This window comes from Sceloporus occidentalis, unplaced genomic scaffold, assembly GCF_023333645.1.
Source record: "Sceloporus occidentalis isolate IW3139 unplaced genomic scaffold, rSceOcc1.0.p SCAF_309, whole genome shotgun sequence".
Lineage (NCBI taxonomy): Eukaryota > Metazoa > Chordata > Lepidosauria > Squamata > Phrynosomatidae > Sceloporus > Sceloporus occidentalis.
Window position 1 is genome coordinate 375,845 of NW_028317289.1, and position 26,066 is coordinate 401,910.

Below are 26,066 nucleotides of genomic sequence, written 5' to 3' on the forward strand. Positions count from 1 at the left end.
CCCGTTATATCCCTGTATATTCCTCATATTATATATTATATACTCTCCGGCCGTATAACTAATCCCGTCCTTATAACCCATTATATCCTGTATATTCCTCATATTATATATTATATACTCTCCGGCCGTATAACTAATCCCGTCCTTATAACCCGTTATATCCTGTATATTCCTCATATTATATATTATATACTCTCCGGCCGTATAACTAATCCCGTCCTTATAATCCCTGTATATTCCTCATATTATATATTATATACTCTCCGGCCGTATAACTAATCCCGTCTTTATAACCCGTTATATCCCTGTATATTCCTTATATTATATACTCTCCGGCCGTATAACTAATCCCTTCCTTATAACCCGCTATATCCCTGTATATTCCTCATATTATATATTATATACTCTCCGGCCGTATAACTAATCCCGTCTTTATAACCGTTATATCCCTGTATATTCCTCATATTATATATTATATACTCTCCAGCCGTATAACTAATCCCGTCCTTATAACCCGTTATATCCCTGTATATTCCTCATATTATATATTATATACTCTCCAGCCGTATAACTAATCCCGTCCTTATAACCCGTTATATCCCTGTATATTCCTTATATTATATACTCTCCGGCCGTATAACTAATCCCGTCCTTATAACCCGTTATATCCCTGTATATTCCTTATATTATATATTATATACTCTCCGGTAGTATAACTAATCCCGTCCTTATAACTTTTTTCATTTTTTAAAGGATTAAAGTGACGTTTTATTTTAACAGTTTAAGGTATGGATCAATTTTCTTTGTTTTGTTCTTGCAGGACAGCCTCGGTGGCAACAGTAAAACTGCCATGGTGGCCACCGTCAGCCCCGCTGCTGATAACTACGACGAAACTCTGTCCACGCTGCGATACGCAGACCGGGCCAAAAATATAGTCAACCACGCCATCGTCAACGAGGACCCCAACGCCCGTATCATCCGAGAGCTGCGCGAGGAGGTGGAGAAGCTGAGGGACCAGCTTACCCAAGCAGAGGTGAGGGCTTACATATATATAAAACAATAAATAATAATAATTAGTTGATCCAGTAGAAAAAACATTCTTGCACGGGGGGAACCTCTGGGCTCCAGCTACGCGGAGCGCTCCCTTTTCAGGACGTCGGTGGGTAGTCCTGATGAGGCCGCATGCAGGTGCAGATATCCCTTCACCTTCCAGACATCTGCTGCCTCCGTGTCCCCCCCCTCTATGGGTCTCCGTGAGTTCCGTGCTGCCTGCCTTGGCTTTGTGCCTACAGCGCCCCCTGGTGGATTCCAGCTTCACGGTATTAACGATGCAATGATAGGGATGTTCTGAGAAATGCAGAGCTGTCACATTCTGGGACGTGGCAGACGTGGGAGATTTACAGTTAGAGGAACACAAAGGCAGCCTGTGAAAAAAATAAAAAAAATAGGGTCCTTGGATTAAAAAAGTAGGCTTACAGCAGTCTCAATGAAATGAATCAATCAAAAGGATCAATGTGCTGTCTAATTATTTAATGGTTGTTTAATATACCTCTCCTTTTTCCCGGGAGATAGCTAAACCCGGCTAGGGCATTCCTCGGTGGTAACTTTGCCCCAAACATCTTGTGGTCGGATTCACGTCTACCGTTAACCCTTCTTAGATGTTACATTCCGGTGTGCAAAAATATGTTCTAAATGCTGTATCGTCGGATTTGGTCTTTTTTTTTGTGGTTTTAGCAAATTTAGATGACTTTCCCCTTGAAGCACTTCAGCGTGGCAGACGCCGCGTGCCTTGATCCATGGCGTGTATTGTGAGATAAGACCGTTTCGGCAAAGCATGGTGCTTAATTTATCAGAACGATAGGTTATGGATAGTTCTGTGATCTGTGTATAATGTGTATAAATATACGATGACATTTTAAACACCGTGTTTCTCACGTCCGCGAGGAAGTCTGGCTGTACTTCTTGTTGTGACGTTTTAACCTGAATCTCTGCCCTTTGCTGAATTCCTGCGTGTTCACGTGCTGGAGTTTTGCTAGAGGATGCCGGCCTGGGCTTCCCGGCACATGCGGGGGTACCGCGCCGAGCCAAGAGAGAATTAGCATAGACTGATGGCCCCCCTATGTGTGCACGATGGCTTTGAACATGCCCTTGGAGAACAGAACCATCGGGTCTTGGTTTACAAAAGTTCTTTTTTTTTTTCTGATTGCTCAGAACAATACATATATTTTAAGATTGGGTGATTCCAATTTTTTTTTGTTTTTGTTTGTTTTTTATTTTTTTTATTTTTTTTACAGACTGCTATTCTGTTTAAATGTACCATTACCAACAAATTTTGTGGGTTTTTTTCCAGCCAATACTTTGCTTCTGCTTAGTGGAGCATAAAGAACATCTTACGAATAATATAAGATTACTAATATTCTATGCAACTGTGTTTTTGGCTGCTTTATTAATCTTTTGAGGGTTTTTTTTTTATTTATTCTGTTAAAAAAAAAAATATATATATATATATATATATATATATTTTTTTTTTATTGTTTTTCTCCCTTTCAGTACAAAAATATAATTAAATATCGCTTCTTCTTTAGCACTGGCAAGGCTAGTAAAAATAAAGTAATAATAAAAACCCTATGCCATACATCAGGCAGAGATTCTGATGCACATCTGTCTGTAAACAGTTGGTGAGCTTGCAGCTGTATCAGAATTCCTAACGGCGGAAATCTTCTGTGATGAAAACGGTTACAAAAGGATTTATTTAAACTGCTACAATGTAACCTTAATAACAAAATGATTATTTTGGGGAAAGGCGTGGGCATCGAGCAGTGCTGTACCAGGAAGGATGATTTCTGTTGGGAGTGTTTAGTTACAAAACCGTTAAAATCAAGTAGAGGCACCGAACCTTTAGAAAATGCTAGTGTAAAAAAAAACAAAAAAACATGAGTATTTTATGCTGAATTAGCAGCAATTTAAGTTAATTTACAAAATATACATAATACAATGATAAAATTCTATTTAAAAAAAATGAGGAATATTTTTTTTTTTTTTTTTGTACTTATGTAGGAGTTTGGTTCTAAGGATGGTGGTTCCTATTTAGGGAAGCCTTGTGATTGTTTGTTGGCAATTCTCCAATTGTTTGGGGACCTTGAGTGTCTTTAGAGATTTAAAAAAAAAAAAAAAAAATGTAATTTATTTTTGTATATATATTTTTTTTGTTTGTAGTCCATGAAAGCTCCCGAGCTGAAGGAACGCCTGCAGGAGTCCGAGAAACTGATCAAAGAGATGACCGTGACTTGGGAAGAGAAGCTGAGGAAGACAGAAGAAGTCGCGCAGGTTTGTACATCACGAGCGCTGATAGCGGGGGAGGGGGGACATTACAGAGCAGCATTTAAAATGTATCCCAGCATTCTGAATTTAAAATAAAAATGACAATATCTCTGTCTTTTGTTAGATTATCCAGATTCTAAAAAAAAAAATTATTAAAATATTTTAATGAATCGATGCACAAGAACTGAATATATGCAGGGATACAAGTGGCACATGTAGTGGTAGTGGCAAAAATGGGACTGCCCCATGCAAAGCGGGAGAGTTGGGAGACATGGATGTTTGGCCAAACACACCACCAGCTGGAGGTTGGGGAGTGGGGCGAATGCTTATGGTGGTAGTCTGCGGAATCCTGCCATGCTTTTGTAAGGGGATGCCACAAACATTTAAAGAGATCATGCAGCTATCATATGCATTAAAGTGCGTGTCGTGGCCGGAGTGTCCCTTTAAATCCTGGAGACGCGTCTTTTCATTATATGGGGGGGGTGGAGTTCTGTGAACGGAGCTCCCGAGACCACCTTACTGGCTGTATTCTTGTCAGAACAGTGATTGACGCTTTAGCCAGAGACCGCTCACCAGGCCTTCCAGATAATTAGGTAATTAGACACGTTCCCATTAACACTTGTTCCATAGCGACACGGGGCCAAAAATGATCTGAGATGTGGACGCGGTCTCTTCTACTACCTCGGGAATGTCTGCCTTTCCCACACTGCCACCTGCTGGTTAAATCCGGCATTTTTTCTAATCCGTGTTTAAAAGAAACCTTTTAGATCTTTATAACTCTATTATTCCTTTATAGTAACCGGACGTGACCATTTGTTAAGAAAATGTATATTTAGATTTTTAACGCCTCCTTTTTTATGTCTTTTATCCTCACGCAGGAGCGCCAAAAGCAGCTGGAAAGCCTTGGGATCTCGCTGCAGTCGTCGGGGATTAAAGTCGGGGATAATAAATGCTTCCTCGTCAATTTAAACGCGGACCCGGCACTCAATGAGCTCCTGGTTTACTACCTGAAGGTAAGAAGCCAAGCTGTCCATAGGGCAGCGTCTGTCATCTTACAGAAATAAAACCCGCGTGACTCGCCGGAGCATTAAAGATGTCTGACGCGTATTTCCCAGCATGCACCGGGTCACCTGTGTACAGCTGGCAGTTTACTTTTGGCTGACATTAGTTATCAGGGTCCTATAACCCAGCAGAACACTTTCTGACTTGTTGTTGTACCTCGCGTGGCAAACTTAGAGCATTATACCAGACCCTACACTACCCACCCCTTATTTATTTTACCGGGAGGGTGGTAGATAAATGGAATAGGCTCCCAGCAGAAGTGGTAGAGGGTAATACAGAGAGGGAATGTAAACATGCATGGGATAGACCAGGGGCGTCCAACCTGCGGCCCTCCAGCTGCTGCAGGACTACATCTCCCATCCTCCTTAGCCAGTCCCTCAGCTGAAAGAGCATTATGGGAAATGTAGTCCTGCAGCAGCTGGAGGGCCGCAGGTTGGACGCCCCTGGGATAGACATACGGCTCCTGAATCTAAGACGAGACCAACGACTGATTAATGTTTGAGTTTTTACGGCAGGAGTAACAAGCGACTAGCTGGGGGCCGAATGGGGCCGATCTGCCGCAGTTTCTATGCCTGTTCCCAAGAAGCAGTGATGCGTTTGCCCTGTTTGTCTTCTCCTTGGCCGAGGGCAGGATTTGTGCGGTGTAAGCACAGGGCGGAGGAGGTTTTTTGTGTATTTTTGTCAGATGGGGGCACTTTGCGCTGTGTCAGGACTTTCGGGGCTGCAGGGATGAGGGTCTGTTGTTTAACATTTGCTTAGTAATCAAACCCTCATACACGTCGGAAACTTTCTCCCGTCCCACAAGCAGCTCCTATCTTGCGAGTCACTTGCGTGAGTAAGGGCTGTGTGGGAGTCCTGGAATAACAGCGTCCCCGACTGCACCGGCAGCAGCCAGAGGCAAAGGAACTTGGACTCTCGCCGTGGAATTCTTGTAAGAGTTTGGCATTTGTTACAGAACCTCCGAGCGTTTGGGTTTAATGCAGTGCAGGGCATGGGGGGTGCAGTTCAGTGCAGCGCTAGGTGAGGTGCCTTAAACTACCTGAACCGTTGTCTTGGGGTGCAGGTCAGCGCAATGCCACGTTGTTTTGGGGTGCAGGTTAATGCTGTGATCTGTATGACATTGCAGGAAAATGCATTGCCAGTCAGGTTACAGGGCTGTGAGATGTTAAGATTGTATGTTACATTTTGACTGTGTATGTTTTTGTTTTGCCTGATTATGTGTGTTTTTAGAATTTGTCGGTTAAATTACTAAAGAATATTCCCTTCCTTTCAAATTTTTGAGACATGCAGTTGGTATTTTTTAGTCCAGATTAGACTTGTGCATTCGGATTCGTACAACTTTCAATTTTAATGAAATTTGGGGAATATTTTTTGTACGAATGTTTGAAAATAAGGTGGAACCCCCAACGACACAAGTGAAAGCGAAGCAGAGAGCTCTGAATTTTTGTTTGCATTCCATTGCTTTTTTAGTGTCACTCTCATTCGCGCACTCTCATTCGCGCACTCTCATTCGCGCACTCTCAGGACTCGGCAGCCCCTTCTTGTTCTTCCGTCTTTTTTTCTTTCTCCGCTGCTCCCTGAACCGGCCTCACAGAGCCTCCGCGCACACCCTCTCCACTGATTGGAGGAGTGGTAGAGGGGCTGTCCCCGCGTGGCTCCGTCCTTTTGCGGAAGTACTCCAAGAAGCCAGAGTATTGCAGACATCGCAGAGAAAGAGAAGCATTTTACACCTCAATGCGTTATTCTGTCCACTCTGAGTACTTCGGCAAAAGGGCGGAGCTACAGGGACAACCTCTCCCTGTTCCTCCAATCGGAGGAGAGAGTGTGCATGGAGGCTCCACCCTTTTGAAGAAGCGCTCTTGGAGGCCTGGTTAACCGGCTGATACAAGGGAGAAGCGGACAAAGAAAGAAGACAGAAGAAGTGGAGTTGTGAAAAAGAAGTCAGGGACACGAGAACAGTCGGCAGAGAAGGTAGGGAGACGACGTGAGAGCGTGTGTCAGGGAGGCCGGAGAGACCGCATTTCCAGGAGACATGGGAGCTCTGATTATCGCTCTGCTCCTCTGTTATAAAGCTATCTATAAAGATGTGTCTGTGCTCCGGGGGCATGTATTTAATCCTGTAAACCCCAAAGGGGTGCGGAGTGCGTCTCCCAACACATCTCGCCAAAAATCTTAACATGTAACATTCCTTCTCACCAGAAATTTTTTTTTTTTTTTTTTTAATGTTGGACCACTAACTTTTCCAGGAATCTGATTGGTAAGGTGTCTGAATCTCTTTCAGGATCACACGTTAATCGGCTCCAATGATTCCCAGGACATCCAGCTCTGTGGTATGGGTATCCAGCCTGAACACTGCATCATAGAGATCACATCAGAAGGACAGGTCACGCTTACCCCAATGCAAGGCACAAGGTAATGACGCACCAAGTGCCTGAAACTACTCCCCCGAAATACACTTAAAAAAATAACAAAACTTTTGTGTCTACTACAAAAATATATAGTTATAGGATAATGCTGATGAGAATGATATATATATATATATACATTAGCAGAAATGTACGAATAAAATGTATAGCGATCGTTATTGATGTTTCTAGATACCGTTGAACAAAGTTTATTTTAAAGCTGCTGTTCCACCTATTTTGTATCTGAGTGCAGCATTAGAAACTTCATTCCCAGTGGTGTTGAGTGTCCAAATCTATCCCACGTATAATACTTTTTTTTGAGGGGGGGAGGGCACATAATTGTCATGTAGTACAGAAGCGGGCACTGATAGGTTGTTGCCATAGAGTGCAATTAATGTTTTAACATGATGAGACTGGACCTTTAACTCAAAGGGATCTGAGCTTGACTGCTCCGTAAAGGTCTGGGGAAGCCAATGGATGCATTTGGCCACTAGGTGGCGCTTTGGTTCTTGTCCTGCATTCCTTCGCCTGGCCACTAGAGGTCTCTCCTGCTCCACCGAAACCAGGTGAAATCTGAGATTTAGCTATTTAACCCCCATTACCTGTTAGAACAGTTTGCAGATTTTCATCAGGTGGGAGCGATTCCTCCGCATGGAAGGTCCGGGTACGTATACAAGGCCATTCTTACTCTGGGGCAGATTTCTGCGCGTGTGAATCTGGGTGCAACAGAAATATTAGAGATATAATAATAAAAATAATATAAGTAGAGGTGGGGTGACTAATGTGCTGTAATTGGTTATTCTACCCATTATGTATACTTTTTCAATATCATTTCTGTAATCAGAGTCCTCAGATAGAACTCTGCCGAATTAACCCTTTAAATGTCAGTGGAGGAGCTAATACAGTAATAGTAACCTGTTGAGTGCCAGAGGGTGAAGCCTTTGGGGGCAATGTGTCAAAGTGTCTTCATTCGCAAACCAATTTTAGTTTCTTTTTAAAATTATATTACTTTCCGACTCCTGCTTTTTTAGTCGCAATCAATGTGCTGATACAGCGCATTCCCTGCGTGCCTCGTGGCTGTTAAAAAGAAAGCTAGGGGTCGGCGAGTAGCAAGCCTGGTCCTGCTTTCGTCTTCTACTCGTCTTATTCACTCCGGTTGCCTCTTGGCGGCATTTACCCGGAGCTGCAGGAGTATTAACCCCTTAAGCTAAACTTAAAGCAACCTGCTCGTGGGCTACCCGCGGCATCTTCCTAAAAACCCGAGAACAAGGCCTCCTTTTATAACCGCAGCCGGGGAGCGATTCGCTTGGTGCGTAGTGCGGAGGAGACTACATTCCAGATTAGACTGTTCAGTAAACCGAGGCAGGGCTTGTGTTTCCTAAACAATCTCCAGACAGTAACCCTAAACTTCTAGACCGCGAGCGGAGCAGGACCCTCCTCGCTTTCCATCTCCGTAGATCCAGATCACATAACGCACTTCTTATTATATCCTGTTTATAGCCTTTGTACAGCGCCGCGGAATATGATGAATGGATGAATAAGCGGAAAAAGATCGTGAGAGGAGTACCGTAATTATTACTTTTTTTCTTTCTGCGTTCATACAGGACGTATGTAAATGGATCAATGGTTAGCAGCCCCACTCAGCTACAGCACGGGGACCGCATACTGTGGGGCAACAACCACTTCTTCAGGTACAAAGTCTCCCGTGGCCTAAAGCTCTGCGTCTCCTGAAACGTGGACCAAGACGCTTATGTTCTAGGCTACCAAGTCACCCAATTGTTCTTCCATAGGGTCTGCTCAAGCTGTGGCCCCAAGTACCTACTGGGCTATCTACATGGTCATTAATACCCTTCCATGTCCTCAATTGTCTATATTGTCCTTGACCTCTGTGTAGGAGTTTTGCAGAAGCAAAGCCATATGATGCAGGTTATTTCCCGTAGGTCTTATAATAAGTAAATAAGCAACATTTTTTGCCAGCCGTTTTTTTTTGTTTGTTTTTTTTAACTGCGTCTAACGTTTCGTTTTTAAAGAATAAGTTTGCCGAAGAAGAAACGCGAGCGGGAGGACGAGGATCGGGACTGCAGCATGAGGAACAGCAGTAGCTTTGAGCAGCTGGACGCGGACGGAGACACCTCCAGCGAAGTGTCCAGTGAGATCAACTTCAACTACGAGTATGCGCAGATGGAGATCATGATGAAGGACCTGGGGAATAATGGTACGTTAAGGAGGCTAACGCTTAGGGGTTTGTGCTTATACAGGGATTATTTGGCATATAGGGCCCTCCCCATGTGTCTTATAGCCGTCTCTTTATGGCGCATGTCACTTTTCTTGCGTGTAGATCCCATGCAGTCCATACTGCAGATCCTGGAGCAGCAGCACGAGGAGGAGAAGCGCTCCGCTTTGGAGCATCAGAGGATCATGTACGAACACGAGCTGGATAAGCTCCGCCGCAGACCGTCCCCCGAGAAGCAGCACTACCGCAGCATGGATCGCTTCTCCATGGGCTCCCCCAACGCCCAGCAGCGCTTGCGGCAGTGGACAGACGAAAGGTGGGACCGTTCACCGAGGCATGTGCCACGGGTCCTAGAGGGGTGTATTCACTAATAGGGACAGTCACATCTGTCACCCTCTAGAATCCCAACAATGATACTTGTAGAGAACGTTCTTGAAAACAATAAAGTGTTAACCCCTTCCCGACCTTTGCCGGTTCAGGACCGCCATGACAAGAAGGTCACTAAATGACCTTTGACGGTCCTGAACCGTCAAAAAATTAAATGAGCTTAGAAAGTGATCAACGATCACTTTCTTCGCTTAAACGGCGTTACTGTAATGCCTCGATGTCGAGGCATTCAGTAACGCCGAGATCGGCATCGGGGGCCATGTCTGGCCCCTCCCCGGGGCGTCAACAGCCGCCATACATTGTATGGCGGCGGACGCCCGTTTTAAAAGCGTTTAGGAGGCGATCAACGATCGCCTCCTAAACTTAAATGGTGTCGCTGGAATGCCTCAATCAGGAGGCATCCAGCGACACCAAACACTTACCTTTGGATGGGCTGTGACCGCTCCGGAGAGCGGTCACAGCCGCAGCTGCCGGTGATCTTCGCCATCAGCAAGATGGCGGCGGCCCGGGAAAAAAAACAATAAAGAAGAAAGAGTTCGCTAGACGGTCTCCTGACCCTCTAGAGAACTCTGGCTCCACTTGCAGGTTGAATACAGGTACTGCATTCAACCAAGCAAGTCAATGGAACCCAGCTTTCTAATCACTGTGATTAGCAAAATATAAAAAAATAAAAAAAAATAATAAAAAATGGGGAAAAAAAATAAAAAAAAAATGTGCTAACATTTAAAAATAATTATGCAGTGATGTCACTTGATGAACCATCCAGTACCAGCAAAATGTGTAAAAAAAATATAAAAAAAGTATTAAAAAAATAAAATAAAAAAATAAAGTTTATTATTTTGAGCAAGTGCTAAAATTTCTCAAAAATCTCAACAAAGCACTTCAAATACCCAAGGGGTGTCTAATATATAAAAAAAATGGCTGATGGGGTAAATTGGAGTGGCCGAGCTCAAAGATAGGGTATAGGTACAGACTGACCAAAATGGAGAAAAAAAGTGCACTTCCCAAATGTGGCATTTTAAATCTCAAACAACCCGACAAACCCATGCATGTCGGGTATCACTGCACTCAGGAGATGTTCCTGAACACACATTGGGGGGTTGTTTGACAGTGACATATACCAGGACCTGTATATCTATAACTAAAGTACAATTTGTGTGAAAAAAAAAATAAAAAAAATTACTATTACAAAGTTTGACAAAGTGTAGTTCTATAATTGGTGCATGGAAAGGGTTAAAATAACCGCATTTGGAATACCCTGGGGTGTCTAGTTTTCAAAAATATATGGTTTGAATGGGTTAAATTGAGTTAACCGGCATCAAAGATGTTCCAAAGAGGAGATGGAGGCAGAATGACCAGATTTGTTAAAAAAGATTTGGAAATCATAAAACGCTGCTTGTACTTATTGCCCTATAACTTACAAAAAACAGCAAAAAAACATAAAAACATTGGGTATTTCTAAACTCAGGACAAGTAGTAGAATCTATTTAGCTAGTTTTTTTACTTGCTTTTTTAGGTGAGTAAAAGATTTTTCAAATAAAAGTCATAAAATGTTTTTTTTTCAATTTTTCACCATGTTTTTTTTTTTTTTTTTATAGTAAATAAGATGATACGATCAAAATAATGGTATCTGAAGAAAGCCCATCTTGTCCTGAAAAAAACAATATATAACTTATGTGGGTACACTAAATGGGTGAGGAGAAAATTACAGCTGAACACAAGCACCACAAAAGTGTCAAAACAGCCTCGGTCCCACAGGGTACAAAACGAAAAATTAGCCCGGTCCTTAAGGGGTTAATTTCGCATTTTAATTAGAAACAAAATCACCTTTATTTTCTAATCCGCCTTTATGCAGGAGCCGCCGCCTTGCTGTCGCCAATCGGTGGCAGGAAAACACTCCTATTGAGACATTTTGTACGCACGGGGGTCTCATTAGACTCCCCCAGAGCTTTGTCACAATGTGTTCGGTGGAATACATCGCCGGCACGGCAAATAGCTGGGAGCGAGGAAAGGTATATGGGGATGCGTATGATGTACGGAGCGTCTCTTACCTTCTTATCTGACCCCTTTAATTATATTAAACAGACGGACCCCCGACTTCTGATTTGTCTTTTAAATGTTAAATGATCTTTTTTCAATTGTCATTGGTCCACCAGAGAGGAGCTGCTCACTCAGAGCCTGGTGAGACTGCGGGAACAGATTGCCAAGGCCAACCTGTATGTCCAGGAGGCAAACTACGTGGCGGAGGAGATGCACAAGAGAACGGAGTACAAGGTGACGCTACAGATCCCCGCTTCCAGCCTTAACGCCAACAGGAAGGTGAGTGGCGGAGGACACTAAACGGCGCGCTATGCGCTCCTTACACAAACTCTATTGGCAATTATCATTTATCGTATTAACCTCTTATCTGCTGCTGATCTCCGGGAACACTGATGTATCCGTTGCAATTTAATGCCTCCGCAACCATCACACCCTGGTACCCTTATTAATCCAGAAGCAAACCGTACTTGTACAATCGGTGCCGTTTAGTGGCATCCCAGAGGTTAAATATTTCATCGTTAATCCCGTAATTCGCTTCCTGGGTCTAAATTAATTGGTATAAATTGTCCGACTGACTGCTCTTGCTTGGACTTTTTAAAGTATTTCTATTGACTGAATCCTAAGAAACAAGTACGTTTTGAAGTGAATTCCGCATCTTAACCACCCTTAGGCTAGGTTTCCACTTGGGTTTTTGTCCTGCGTTTTTTTTCTTGATGAAAAACGCCAAGAAAACTGCCACTGCATTTTCCTGCGTTTTGGAGTTTTTTCTGGAGTTTTTTCTGGCGTTTTAGCCTTTCTGTGTAAATTGCTTTTTTTGACCTTAGGCAGTTTTTCCAGCCTTTACATGTTAGAAGTTTCACCCAGCTAAAAGGGATTCGGATAAATGGCAAGTATCTGCCCCCTGATGTAATTTACTTGGTAGAGTTCTACGCCCCGGCGGACCCTTTTGTCTCTTTTCTGTGGTTTGTAAGGCCTGCTTTATTCCGAATGTCTGCTCCTCTAGGAAGATTGGCCCCAAATGATGCTGCAAATGGTTTGCTGTTGCTTTTGGCAGGCAGGATCCAGTTGGTTTGTTTGTAATGGATGTTTGTTCCAAATGGTGTAGAATTCAATATGAACTTTGTTTTGTGTGAAACTGTTTGTTTCCCGCCTTTTTCTCGTAGGACACACAGATACCGGGTCCATCCTCTGCATTGTAACTGTGGAAAAAACGCCATAAAAAACGCCAAGGCAATAAACCCACATGGCTTTTTCATGGCGTTTTTTCTCTCCCATAGACTTCTATTGGGAAAAAACGCCAAGATTTCCTTGCAAAAAACGCCAGAGTGTCAACAACCTGCGATTCTGAAAAACTGCCACAGAGCCCAAAAAAGCAGAAAAACGCCAAAGAGGACTGAAAAAACGCCAAACAAAAAAACGCCAAGTGGATCTGGCATTCTGCGATTTCCTATTGAAGAACAGCTAACATCTGGCTGCAGCGTTTTTTCACTAAAAAAACGCCAGGTGGCGCTATTGGCGTTTTTTATGGGCGTTTTTAGCAAAAAAAAACCAAGTGGAAACCTAGCCTTACTGTTCTCTAATCTCCACTACGCAGGCTGGATTTGATTTAAATAATAAGACTCGATTTTTAAATGTAAGGATTCTTGCCGGAAGTTTATAATCTTTAATTTCTGCAACCGGACGTCGATTTCATATTTAGAATAATAACCTGTCAGATTAGTAAAACGGCGATATCTGAAACGATTTTCGTTTAATAGGTTAATCACTCATTTTTGGAGAATTATTTAAATTGTTTGATTTAAACTAAAACTATAACATTCTGTAGCATACATATTCTTGGATTTGCTTAAACATCAATGTTTGTTAACTGAAGTGGTTAAACCAAAAATCTACACTAAAAATACATAACTAAGCCCTATTTCATGCTGAATAAACTTTGAACTATAATATATCTTAAATAAAAAAAAAATCTTTAGATTTTTCCTCCAAAACCATTACTTTAAAATAAATTTGATTAAAATCCAAAAAAATATTAAATATAATATTATAAAATATTAAATATAATATTATAAAATATTAAATTAATGTATTTTTTTTAACATTGATTTTAATCTTATGTTCATAAGGTTTGGGTATTTCCCGCTTTGTATGAATAAGTGCTTATTTTTCACTTTATAAATTGGAATTAGAATTTAAGGGACTTTTTCTTCTTTTTTTTATTTTTTTTTTTATTCCGGCCACTAAATTTTCCGTTTCCATGTGTGTATTATAATCGTGTTTGTCCTAAACTTTTCCCGCGTTCTCTTTTGCGACCGTTAAATATCGGTAATTGCTTGTGTCTGTGCAGCGAGGGGCCGTGATGAGCGAACCCGCCATCCAGGTGCGCAGGAAGGGCAAAGGGAAACAGATCTGGTCCCTGGAGAAGTTGGAGAACCGGCTGGTGGACATAAGAGAACTTTACCAAGAATGGAAGACCTGTGAAGAGGACAATCCAGTAAGTGTCGGCACCCACGACGTAAAAGAATGAAACCAAAGCCAAACAAATGTCTGATGTCTGAATAGAACACTGGCTGCAGTTTTATATATTACCGGGGGCATCCGTGGTATCATGCCTTATGTTTCCATGGCTTGGTCCTTCTTGTGCTCCACTTTCTGCGGTGGAGTTTTTAAGGGGAGCCATTTATACAAGGAGGACACCAGTTCCTTGTCGCATTGTATCTCTGTAAAACAAACGTTTGGCTCCGACCAGGTTAATGGTGCGGCTGTTATTACACGGCGCGTTGTAATTCTGTTGCGCGGTAAGGTCTTCACGTAGGGGATACACTAAAAAGCGCTGCCCTTGCGGTCTCTCTGCCGGGTTTGTCACGCGGAAGCTACGGGCCGTGTGTGTTTTCTGCGAAATATATATAATATATATATATATATATAATTAGCTTAGTTAGGGTTTTTTGCCTTCTTTTGGATCAAGAATAGGAAGGTTAGGTAGAAGCGTTGAACTTGGTGGACTTGGGTCTTTTTTCAACCTTATGAACGATGTATGTAACTATGTATATGTGTATGTATACATTACGTGATGCCAGATACCTCTCTTAAACCAGCGAGAAGGACCTGCAAAGACCAAGTGTTTCATTTGCATTCTATTGATAATTAGTTTTGCTGTTACAGTTGTTGAAATACGTTCCTTCTCCTCATTTTAAAGGTGATTCGGGAGTATTTCCGACGCGCGGACCCATTCTACGACGAGCACGAGAATCACAGTCTAATCGGGGTAGCCAACGTCTTCCTTGAATCTCTCTTCCATGATGTTAAACTTCAGTACGCCGTCCCCATAATAAACCAGAAGGGAGAGGTTTGTGCTCTTAATTTTAACCCATTGTTTCTGCGTTTTATACACATGAGCTGCTGTCCCATTTTTTTTTATTCCGGGATGTCATTTCTGTTTGCTCGTCACATCAGCGAGCTGTCTAGTGTGTGTGTCTAGTATATACATATACTATATATACTTTATGAATGTATAGATTACCTCCCAGAATCCTCTGTGTCTGCTGTATGCGTTTGGCTGATGTCCCACTGATCTGCCCCTTATGCCGGCATTTCTGCTCCTCTGATGCATAGGTTTCTGGTCGTCTCCACGTGGAAGTTGTCCGGGTGAGCGGAGACATCGGGGAGAGAATAGCCGGAGGCGAGGATTGCGCAGATCTCTCGAGCGAGAGCGAACCCCAGGAGAACAAACTCGTTTGCATGGTAAGCACTGGCGTAACCGCAGCGGTCGCAGCTGCCACGGGGCCCGTGCCTCTAGGGAGCCCGGAGCGACCCCCTTGTTCATGTCTCCTAATACCGATTCAAAATAGTTTAGAAAGGGCCCTTCGGACCCGGACCGCCCCGCTAGCGTGTTAGTGAGTATGAGTAAGTGTAAGTAAGGGGGCAAGCGGCAAAGAAGGCACAGACAAGTTGTTTGGGGGCAATGATGGCACAGGCTAGCTGTTGAAGTTTGGGGCAATTTTTGCACCAGGGGCCCCTGGTTTCTAGTTACCCCCTGATAAGTGTGACAGCATTCTTACCAAAATGGCTTTGGACTGAACAGCGTGACGAAAAATAGTTTCCCCATCAACTGAGAAGATCGGCGAGACAGGCTCTTGTAGTGGGTATTATCAATGTCTTTATACTCGTATCTTTGTCACTCGTGCTTAGAATGGATGCAGACGTTCCGAGTAGAGTGTTAGCTCCCTTTAACGTATGCAGCACCTCGTCTAACGCTCATGGAGACTAAAGGCTTCCTTCCACGCAGCTCCCCGTCTAAATGCAATCCCGTTTCTACTTCCAGATTAAAGTCCTCCAGGCCACCGGTTTGCCCCAGCATCTCACCAACTTCGTTTTCTGCCACTACACGTTCTGGGACCAGCCCGAGCCGGTGAACGTGGCTCCCGAGGTGGATCCCAGCGTCTCGTCGCCCGTCGGCAAGGAACCGCAGTGCATGGTGGTGTTCGATCACTGCAGAGTAAGTCTCTCGCCCGCTCAGCGATTATCTGCGTTTATTACCTTTCAGACAGGTAGGCGACGATAGGTCCGCCTCGCCTAAGTTATGATAACCGAATAGCCGATCTGTACATCGTAGATTCTAGCGTTTCCGTGCAGAATGCGCTTTTATCTGGCAGCCCAGAGCTTCTAACTTTTAATAAATTAGTTTGGATTATCTCCTTGTTGCTCAGGAGTTCACGGTGAATATCACAGAAGACTTCTTGGACTACCTAGCGGAGGGGGCATTGGCGATCGAAGTCTACGGGCACCGGCAAAGCGACCCCCGCAAAAATCCTGCCCTTTGGGACCTGGGAATTATCCAAGCGAAAACACGCAGTCTGCGAGACCGGTAAGAAGAGTCGCCGAAGCCTGTCGTTTGAAGCTTATCTCTCGCCTTAATGTCTATAGGAAGAGAAACATGTGAACTATAACATAAACATGCTTTTAATGGGAAGCGTTGGCGTGTAACGGCGGGCGGACTATGCTCTGTGCCGCCTCGGCCCTTCATATGAATGTCTTGGACCCTCAGGTGGAGCGAAGTCACTCGGAAGGTGGAATTATGGCTTCAGATTCTGGAACTGAATGAGAACGGAGAGTACTGTCCGGTGGAAGTAATCCCAGCGAAGGACGTTCAGACGGGGGGTATCTACCAACTCAGACAGGTAACGCCTGCGGGACTGTAACGGACGGCGTCACGTCAGTCTCCTCTATGCGGAGACCTACATGCTTCATGCAATCGTACAGCGTTTAAAGGACAGTTTAATGTCCCTGGCAGACCCATTAAAGAAGTAATCCTAACCCTCTGCGAACACCTTAACATGCGTTCTTCAGAGAGGCACCGATAGGCTGTTGCCCTGGTAACTGGAAAAAAAAAAAACTGCTGAAATAATAAAGTGTTTGTTTTCTCGACATGCTGGCGGGTGAAATGTTTTCCTGGCCAAATAGGACTTTTAAAGAAAACCTTAAATAAGGGAGGATTATGGCTGTGATGCTATTTGGCATTCTGCGCTCCTATGACATCATGAGGCATCATGGGAAATTCAATTCTAGCTTTAAAAAACTTTCTAAAGGCTGAGGGGATTTAAAAGAATCTATTATGATCAATAAAAACCTCCGCTAAATAGAATAGTGTGGCTGGAATATAATTTTGTCCAAAGATGTTAAGGATAATGGGAATTGTAGTGCAACAAGCATACCATGCATCATGTGACCAAAGAGGGATGCCGTTTAGAATCGGTACAGAATCGGGCATCTAGAAGACAAAGAATGGGTTTTGTTTCCCCCGTTTAATTTATAAAGCCGTTTCCTGCTGTTTCTATACACATTATCGGGGCTTTTAGGGCCGTAGAACCCTGCGATGCCCTCATACCCAGCAAACATTCCGACCTCCTAGAAAAGAAGGGCATCAGGGGAGGAAAGAGGGGCATCAGGTCTCAAAGTGAGACTCTCCCTCTAAAATGGGACAGTCGGGTGGTACGCAGCATTGAAATCCATTGGCAGAGACCCGTCTCACACCTGGGTGGTCTTTTTAGGCGGTTGGTATAGAGGGCGCCTGGTGGGGGTCCTTGTCTTGGAAAGCGCAGTAATTAAAGGCTTTGGGGTAATTGCAGTAAATTACGAGATCCGCTGCCTTGTTTGTTTCAGGAGGAGAAACCTTTCAGTGAACCGGTTCTCTTGGGGTTTGTCTGGAAACGTCTTTGCCGCGTCTAATTGCTCCCAAGCGACGTAAAAACCCTCTCTCTCGTTCACCTTGTATCTCCGATCACCGCCTCTGCTATTTCGCTTATTCCTCCCCAGTAATTCACATCCGCCTCATCACGTGGCTTTTTTTTCAGGTGTTTTATCAGACCTTTTTATTTCTTTATTTTTGTTGACAGGGTCAGTCACGCCGTCTTCAGGTTGAGGTGAAGTCCGTTCAAGACTCGGGGACTCTGCCTCTGATAGAAGAGTCCATAGTATCCGTCTCCATAGGCTGTGTGAAAATAGTCCGTGCCAAACCAGCGAAAGGACACGAAACCCACCAGGTGCGAGTCTGTCTCGTGTGTTTATCCGATAACGAAGGATAGTATTAATGAAACTATTACTTATTTTTAATATATTTTTATATATATATATATATATATATATGGAATATTGTATCTCTCAGCTTTAGACAATTTGACAACCTAATCAAAAAGTATTTGCTATAAAATCAACTGACTTATCTGTACGTCAGTATTATTAGTACATTTTATTTATAGAGCGCCTGGAAATTCACTCGTGGAGTAAAATGCATATTTACATTTTTTTATTTTTTTATTTTGTGTAATAATAGGATTACTTTATCTCTGTATTTCCCACCTACTCCCTAACTCGATGAGTCCTAAAATCATCTTAAAATTTATTTAAAATAACATTGGCTTCTTTAAAAGGATGAGTAAGTAATAGGTACAGGTGTTTTGTTGTTTTTTTAATATATATTATATATATATATATGTATATTATTTAAAAAAAATATCATTTTATTTTTATTTTAATATTTTTTTAGTATAGTGCAGCGAAATGTTTGGCGGTAGCTGCTGCTAACAATCTGAACAATGCTGAACAATCTGCTAAGACATTTCCACGTGTAAAACTATCTGAATAAAATATATATATTAAATATTCATTTTTTTCTCTGCAATGTTATATCAGAATGTATTTTCTTGTTTCAGAACGAAGGGGAAGACATTGACAGCTACCAGGTAACGTCTGTTCTTGTAACTGTGAAGCTTCTCCGACATTAAGACGGACCCGACTTGCGTAGATTTGGGCTTCCTAACCCCTGCTGGAATCGGGACGCGGGTCGTTTGCTGCACCGTATTGAATATATTCTTTCGGCCGCCTCGTTGAAAGCCGTGTTTTCATTTATCGAGGATGAGGCCTTTACGAATTCGTCACGTCTTTCTATCTCTGTGATAGATTTTCCTGAAAATGATTCTGCGGCGCGTTTATTGCATTCTGTTGTAAAGGGATACTTATTTTTATATGAATTCAATCTTTTTGCTTAAAGTTCCCAAAAAAATACCACCCATGTTTACTTTCCTGCTATTATAGTTTTGTGTCCTTGAGTGGATCTCCCCGGGTATGTGCCCATACCATATAAGGGCAGGGTGACGCGCCCATACCATATAAGGGCAGGGTGACGCACCCATACCATATAAGGGCAGGGTGACGCGCCCATACCATATAAGGGCAGGGTGACGCGCCCATACCATATAAGGGCAGGGTGACGCGCCCATACCATATAAGGGCAGGGTGACGCCGCTGTGCTGTATAGGGACATGGTGTAAGGATAATATTCAGCACTCCCTGGCTTGCTGGTGACATTGTAGTGACCTTGTCGGGTTTTGGGCACGTGCCACGCGGATTTGCTGCCCAGGTGCTCCCTGCTTTACGACGTCCTCTTTATACGCATATTTCCGCGTGGATTTTATGTCTCTTAATCGGCACATCTAGCCAGGACTTCGCCCTGAATTGCCATGTAGAAAAATGACTCGTTGTAAAATCTTCGAGGAGAGGCAGCCATTTCTTTCGTGTTCTTCAGTAATGGGGGTAAAAAAACAGGCAAACATGAGGAGCAGCCCACTTTACGGCATGCCATGCGCAGACTACCGCGGGTGCTTTATAGGGGTCCGAGAAGAGATTTACTACAGATATTCCGCGTGACGCGTCTCTCCTTCTTCAGGACAGGGATTTGGAGAGACTCCGGAGGAAGTGGCTGAACGCTCTGACCAAGCGCCAGGAGTATTTAGACCAGCAGCTGCAAAAACTGGTCAGCAAACAAGGTGATTACCGGCCGGTGTATACCCAAGAACCCAATAACGGGAAACTAACACTACATTAATACATTTAAAAAAACACATGCACAACCGTTCAAACGTTTGGGGTCACTTAGAAATGTTCTTGGTTTTGGGGGGCGGGGGGGACACGTTTGGTCCATTAAAATAACATGAAACGGATCAGAAATCCAGCGTGAAGGCAGGGTTAATGTTGTAAATGACTATTGTAGCTGGAAACGGCTGATGGAATCTCTTCATACGCGTAGAGGCCCTTTATCACTCCCATCACTCCTGCGTTCCAATGGCCCTTTATCACTCCCATCACTCCTGCGTTCCAATGGCCCTTTATCACTCCCATCACTCCTGCGTTCCAATGGCCCTTTATCACTCCCATCACTCCTGCGTTCCAATGGCCCTTTATCACTCCCATCACTCCTGCGTTCCAATGGCCCTTTATCACTCCCATCACTCCTGCGTTCCAATGGCCCTTTATCACTCCCATCACTCCTGCGTTCCAATGGCCCTTTATCACTCCCATCACTCCTGCGTTCCAATGGCCCTTTATGTAATTATGTTACAGCCAGAAATAGTTTTCCATGAAAACAGGTGAGAGACCCCAAACTTTTAAACGGTAGTGTGCATAAAAATCAACATTTAAATCTTATACAAAGTTGGGGGGGGGGGGGTGTGAAAAAAGTGGTCAAAAGACTTTTACTAATATTGTAAGGTTAAAAAAATAAATAAAAACCACAACCTCATTCTAATGTTTTTTTCCGCAGTAAGGGTAAAATATTTTTCATTAGTTTTTTTCTTTGTACCAATTCCGGGTTTCCCGTCTAGGTTTGATTCTTGATAATTTTATTTCTACATGTTTCGCGTTTTTTGGGTTTTTTTGTAATTATTTAATGCTGCAGAATTAAATGAATGAAATCTCCCTGCAGATAAAAGCGAAGATGATGCCGATCGAGAGGCTCAGCTTCTGGAGATGAGACTCACTCTGACAGAGGAGAGAAACGCCGTCATGGTGCCCTCTGCTGGAAGTGGCATCCCTGGCTCGCCCGCCAACTGGTAAGGTGCCTGCTAGAACACCACTTTCAGGTGATGGGCGTAGTTGGGACTCGAAGCATGTGAGTGCGCGCGGGCTGCCGCTTCGTGGGTGACGCTTCCACGTCGCAATAAAAGCCCTTACACTGGACCGACTGACTTGTGGCAAAGGTGGCATCTCCGCTAAGCTTATGCGTATGACCCATTCCACTGCCAATGCCTATGGGCTCGATTTATACACCTGTTAGTAATGAGTGCGGCTGCAACACTTAAACTCAGTCATTAGGAGAGGGCCGCATACTTGCGGTCATACAGGGTATCTATATATTGGGGATCTAATAGTTTCATACCCCTCAGGTTAGTCGAACAACCTGGAGGACAGTTTAATGTTAACGGGCACATGCATACGGCACATTTGTCTGTCTCAGCCCTCATATGCATTAAAGCGTCCGTGGCGGCCGAGCGTCCCTTTAAAGTGTCTTCCTATACGTCGTGAAAATACTCCGCCGTCAGCGTTTTGTTAACGGTATAGGTTATGCTACTAATATCGCTAAATTAACGGGGCCTTTGATCCCGGCCTTAAATTATTCCTCTCCTGATCAATTTAAATGTGACCTTCTGCCGGACGTAGATCACTTTGGCACTTTAGTCTCTTGGGGACACGACGAGCTGCGTTGATAATTCTGCATTTCCTTCTCTTAAACGCATCCCGGTTATAAAACTTCATTAAGGTGTCCTTTTTTTTTTCTCTCTCTCTTTTTTTTTTTCCTTTACCGCCAGTTCCGTTCCTTTTAGTCAGCAAGACTCTCGTGCTTTGAAGTTTCCTAAGCATTTAAAAAAAAAAAAAAAAAGCTAATTAAATTCTCACAAAATCCTTTTTGCATTAATTATACTTGAAAGCAGCTCAGAGGTGAGTTAATGCGGAACACAATTTAACGGTAATAAACCAGTCCGTAGCCATCATCCTGGATCAATTAGCCGGGACGTAATAATTATAAGTTGGAATAATATTAAGGAGCCTCTACAAGTTGCCATGAGTATAGGAAAGCTCGGGGTAGGCAGTTTACTAATCGCGCCTGGACACTGCCACAATTTTTGGACAAAAATAAGCTATATCTAACTGTAATGACTGCAGCCCGAATACATCCTTCCATAAACGTGCCCCCCTTGCTTCACATAACTTTTGCCCCCTGTGTTTCAGGAGTCCAGTAGCCGGAATGGAAACCCACATCCCCGTCATATTCCTTGATCTGAATGGTGAGTTGTGTTTCGTTATTTGGACCATGGCTGCTACTTTGGAAGAGTGAGAATTCCGGCGTTCAGCACTTGTGTGTTTTTACACGCGCTAGTGGATTCCGGTGATTTTGTTTGATACACGATTTCTTTACGTGGCGCGTCTTTCTCTTCCGTCCAGCTGATGACTTCAGTTCCCAAGATGACAGTCATTACTCGGAACCCGCGGGGTTCGACGCGACCCTCATGGATGAAGAGGACGACGAGTTCTTCGACCTGCAGATAGTGAAGCATCTAGAGAATGAGGTTGGTACCGGGGGGGGGGGGTGGATAGTCGTTAAAGATGCTGTTCCACTCAGAAAAAAGCATTAATGAAGCCCTCGAGCACCTTACGTGAATAAAGCTTAGCGGATCCAAGCGTGTGGGAATGATGACTCTAATCAAATGTTTAGGTACAAGAAGCATTCCTTTCAGAGCAGTAGATGGAACAGCCCCGGGTGAGAGTCAGCAGACGAATGAACACGTCATCCCATTCTGTGTCTTTGCAGTTATCAAAAATGATTTTTTTTTTCTTTGTGGTAAAAAAATGTTTTATTCTTTAATTCACATGCAATTATCATTTTGAGACCTTGCATTGGGGACAGGGCCCCTTTAAATCAGATAAATACTGGATCTGCTCGATTATAAGGTGACCTCTTGATGAAAAGAGGGGGCTCTATTGGGAAAAAAATAAAACTGTTTTTGTTGCTCTCTCGCTCCCTCGTTTGCTCTCGTTCGCTCCCTCCTTCTCTCGTTCGCTCCCTCCTTCTCTCGTTCGCTCCCTCCTTCTCTCGTTCGCGCCCTCCTTCTCTCGTTCGCGCCCTCCTTCTCTCGTTCGCGCCCTCCTTCTCTCGTTCGCGCCCTCCTTCTCTCGTTCGCGCCCTCCTTCTCTCGTTCGCGCCCTCCTTCTCTCGTTCGCGCCCTCCTTCTCTCGTTCGCGCCCTCCTTCTCTCGTTCGCGCCCTCCTTCTCTCGTTCGCGCCCTCCTTCTCTCGTTCGCGCCCTCCTTCTCTCGTTCGCGCCCTCCTTCTCTCGTTCGCGCCCTCCTTCTCTCGTTCGCGCCCTCCTTCTCTCGTTCGCGCCCTCCTTCTCTCGTTCGCGCCCTCCTTCTCTCGTTCGCGCCCTCCTTCTCTCGTTCGCGCCCTCGTTCGCGCCCTCCTTCTCTCGTTCGCGCCCTCCTTCTCTCGTTCGCGCCCTCCTTCTCTCGTTCGCGCCCTCGTTCGCGCCCTCCTTCTCTCGTTCGCGCCCTCCTTCTCTCGTTCGCGCCCTCCTTCTCTCGTTCGCGCCCTCCTTCTCTCGTTCGCGCCCTCGTTCGCGCCCTCCTTCTCTCGTTCGCGCCCTCCTTCTCTCGTTCGCGCCCTCCTTCTCTCGTTCGCGCCCTCCTTCTCTCGTTCGCGCCCTCGTTCGCGCCCTCCTTCTCTCGTTCGCGCCCTCCTTCTCTCGTTCGCGCCCTCGTTCGCGCCCTCCTTCTCTCGTTCGCGCCCTCGTTCGCGCCCTCCTTCTCTCGTTCGCGCCCTCCTTCTCTCGTTCGCGCCCTCCTTCTCTCGTTCGCGCCCTCGTTCGCGCCCTCCTTCTCTCGTTCGCGCCCTCCTTCTCTCGTTCGCGCCCTCCTTCTCTCGTTCGCGCCCTCCTTCTCTCGTTCGCGCCCTCCTTCTCTCGTTCGCGCCCTCCTCTCGTTCGCGCCCTCCTTCTCTCGTTCGCGCCCTCCTTCTCTCGTTCGCGCCCTCCTTCTCTCGTTCGCGCCCTCATCCTCTTTCGCTCCCTCTCTTGAACTTTCTGACGACCTGTTCGTGTCCCCATCTCCTTTTCCTCAGTTTTTTTCCTCAGTTCCTTTCTTCTCTCCCCCCTTCTTGTTCGTCCGTCTTCTTTCTTTCTTCGAAAATGATAATTTACCCTGAGCATTTTGACGTCAGGTTAAAGCAGAAGCCTCGTGGGATTGCACCGTCCATAACTGCCCCCAGCTCAGTAAAGGCTCTGCGGCCGACGAGCGAGTCTTCCTGATCCTGCGGGTGACCGTTCAGCTCAGCCATCCTGCCGAGATACAGCTGGTGCTGCGCAAGCGGATCTGTGTCAATGTTTACAGTCGACAGGTGAGCGCGTCCAAAGACCCCCCCCAGGCCGCTGCCAAGTCCAGAGCTTCACCGTGAGCAGCAATGGAGGGGCAACGCGTTCCGCACTGTTATGCGACCTGCGACTGACTCTCCCCGCTCACCTAATTGTAACAGACAGAGAATTGTCTTAAATGTCTGGACCTAACCCGAGCTGATCCAAAAAAACTGAACAGGCGGTCACTCGATCTCGCTAAAAACCACTTATTTATTCTCCAGGCATAAAAAACAGCAAACCGGTACATATCCACAAAGCGCTTTGGATGTCTCAGACATGCCGACTGTCTCGCGCGTTTCGCACTTACTGACCCGCCTAATCGTAGCCACTTAAACCTGGCGAATATTGTAAGTGTTTTTGCTAAGACCGAGTGAGCTCCTGTCCGGTTTTGGGAAGTTGGAGAGGTTGAAGAGACCTTCAGAAGCACCTGTTTTTAAAGTCTTTTTTTTTATTTATTTATTATTATTTTTTTTTAAGTCTTTTTTTTTTTCATGCTGATCTGATGATCCCCAAGACAAGATGCAGAATTTATGATTAAATATATTAAATATTAATATATTCATAATTTATTTTCACCTATCCTTGAAAATCTGTTTTAGGCGGCCTTTAGAACGCCTAAAACTTTAGAGTTCAAATTTAAAGGTGCTGTTCCACTTAAACAAACCAATCACTCCGGTCTCCAGCATGTTAAGTAAATCAAAGTTAACTATGGCAACAATCGGTGCCTGCGTATTGGGTCACGTGACAGTTAAGCACCCCCTGAAAAATTTTGGATGAGGCAAAATTTTATTTGCCTTATCATTCTGGGAAAACTGATTAATGATGTTATTAATGCTGCATTTAATTTAAATCCCCCTCAGCATAAAATCTTTACTGAAATTACACTTTCTTGATCTTTTTTTTTTTTTATTAGGGTTTTGCTCAGAACTTTCTCAGGCGGATGTCTCACCGAAGTAATATCACCGGATGCGGCGTCACCGTGGAAGTGGTTTCCAATGTTCCAGAGGTGAGCTCATCGTGTGTATATACTGCCTGGCACATACCAAATGATCCTGTCTGTATACATATGACCCCCCGTCGCTGTATACAGTAATATAACCCCCCAGTGCTGTATACAGTAATATAACCCCCCGGCGCTGTATACAGTAATATAACCCCCCAGTGCTGTATACAGTAATATAACCCCCCAGCGCTGTATACAGTAATATAACCCCCCGGCGCTGTATACAGTAATATAACCCCCCGGCGCTGTATACAGTAATATAACCCCCAGCGCTGTATACAGTAATATAACCCCCCAGTGCTGTATACAGTAATATAACCCCCAGCGCTGTATACAGTAATATAACCCCCCAGCACTGTATACAGTAATATAACCCCCAGCGCTGTATACAGTAATATAACCCCCCAGCGCTGTATACAGTAATATAACCCCCCAGCGCTGTATACAGTAATATAACCCCCCAGCGCTGTATACAGTAATATAACCCCCAGCGCTGTATACTGTAATATAACCCCCCCAGCGCTGTATACTGTAATATAACCCCCCCAGCGCTGTATACAGTAATATAACCCCCCAGCGCTGTATACAGTAATATAACCCCCCAGTGCTGTATACAGTAATGTAACCCCCAGTGCTGTATACAGTAATGTAACCCCCAGCGCTGTATACAGTAATGTAACCCCCAGCGCTGTATACAGTAATATAACCCCCAGCGCTGTATACAGTAATATAACCCCCAGCACTGTATACAGTAATATACCCCCCAGCACTGTATACAGTAATATAACCCCCCCCAGCGCTGTATACAGTAATAGAACCCGCAGCGATGTATACAATGTCGGTCGGTGACAAAAACCTGCTTTAATCTAATTTTGT

At 44.3% G+C, this 26,066-nt stretch overlaps 1 protein-coding gene across 1 annotated transcript in view; it reads left to right on the forward strand.

The window, feature by feature from the left end:
* LOC149274934 (kinesin-like protein KIF13B) overlaps positions 1 to 26,066 on the forward strand; it is an 84,701-nt gene that overhangs the window by 41,245 nt on the left and 17,390 nt on the right. The window contains exons 11-32 of the mRNA XM_089505081.1: positions 821 to 1,033; positions 3,217 to 3,327; positions 4,200 to 4,334; positions 6,665 to 6,795; positions 8,393 to 8,479; positions 8,819 to 9,003; positions 9,127 to 9,337; positions 11,565 to 11,727; positions 13,796 to 13,942; positions 14,648 to 14,797; positions 15,064 to 15,192; positions 15,773 to 15,946; positions 16,158 to 16,315; positions 16,496 to 16,628; positions 17,844 to 17,990; positions 18,660 to 18,689; positions 19,673 to 19,772; positions 20,708 to 20,834; positions 22,012 to 22,067; positions 22,225 to 22,349; positions 23,995 to 24,171; positions 25,101 to 25,193. Of these exons, the coding sequence (XP_089361207.1) occupies positions 821 to 1,033; positions 3,217 to 3,327; positions 4,200 to 4,334; positions 6,665 to 6,795; positions 8,393 to 8,479; positions 8,819 to 9,003; positions 9,127 to 9,337; positions 11,565 to 11,727; positions 13,796 to 13,942; positions 14,648 to 14,797; positions 15,064 to 15,192; positions 15,773 to 15,946; positions 16,158 to 16,315; positions 16,496 to 16,628; positions 17,844 to 17,990; positions 18,660 to 18,689; positions 19,673 to 19,772; positions 20,708 to 20,834; positions 22,012 to 22,067; positions 22,225 to 22,349; positions 23,995 to 24,171; positions 25,101 to 25,193 (2,982 nt within the window). The remainder of the gene's footprint in view (positions 1 to 820; positions 1,034 to 3,216; positions 3,328 to 4,199; positions 4,335 to 6,664; positions 6,796 to 8,392; positions 8,480 to 8,818; positions 9,004 to 9,126; positions 9,338 to 11,564; positions 11,728 to 13,795; positions 13,943 to 14,647; positions 14,798 to 15,063; positions 15,193 to 15,772; positions 15,947 to 16,157; positions 16,316 to 16,495; positions 16,629 to 17,843; positions 17,991 to 18,659; positions 18,690 to 19,672; positions 19,773 to 20,707; positions 20,835 to 22,011; positions 22,068 to 22,224; positions 22,350 to 23,994; positions 24,172 to 25,100; positions 25,194 to 26,066) is intronic.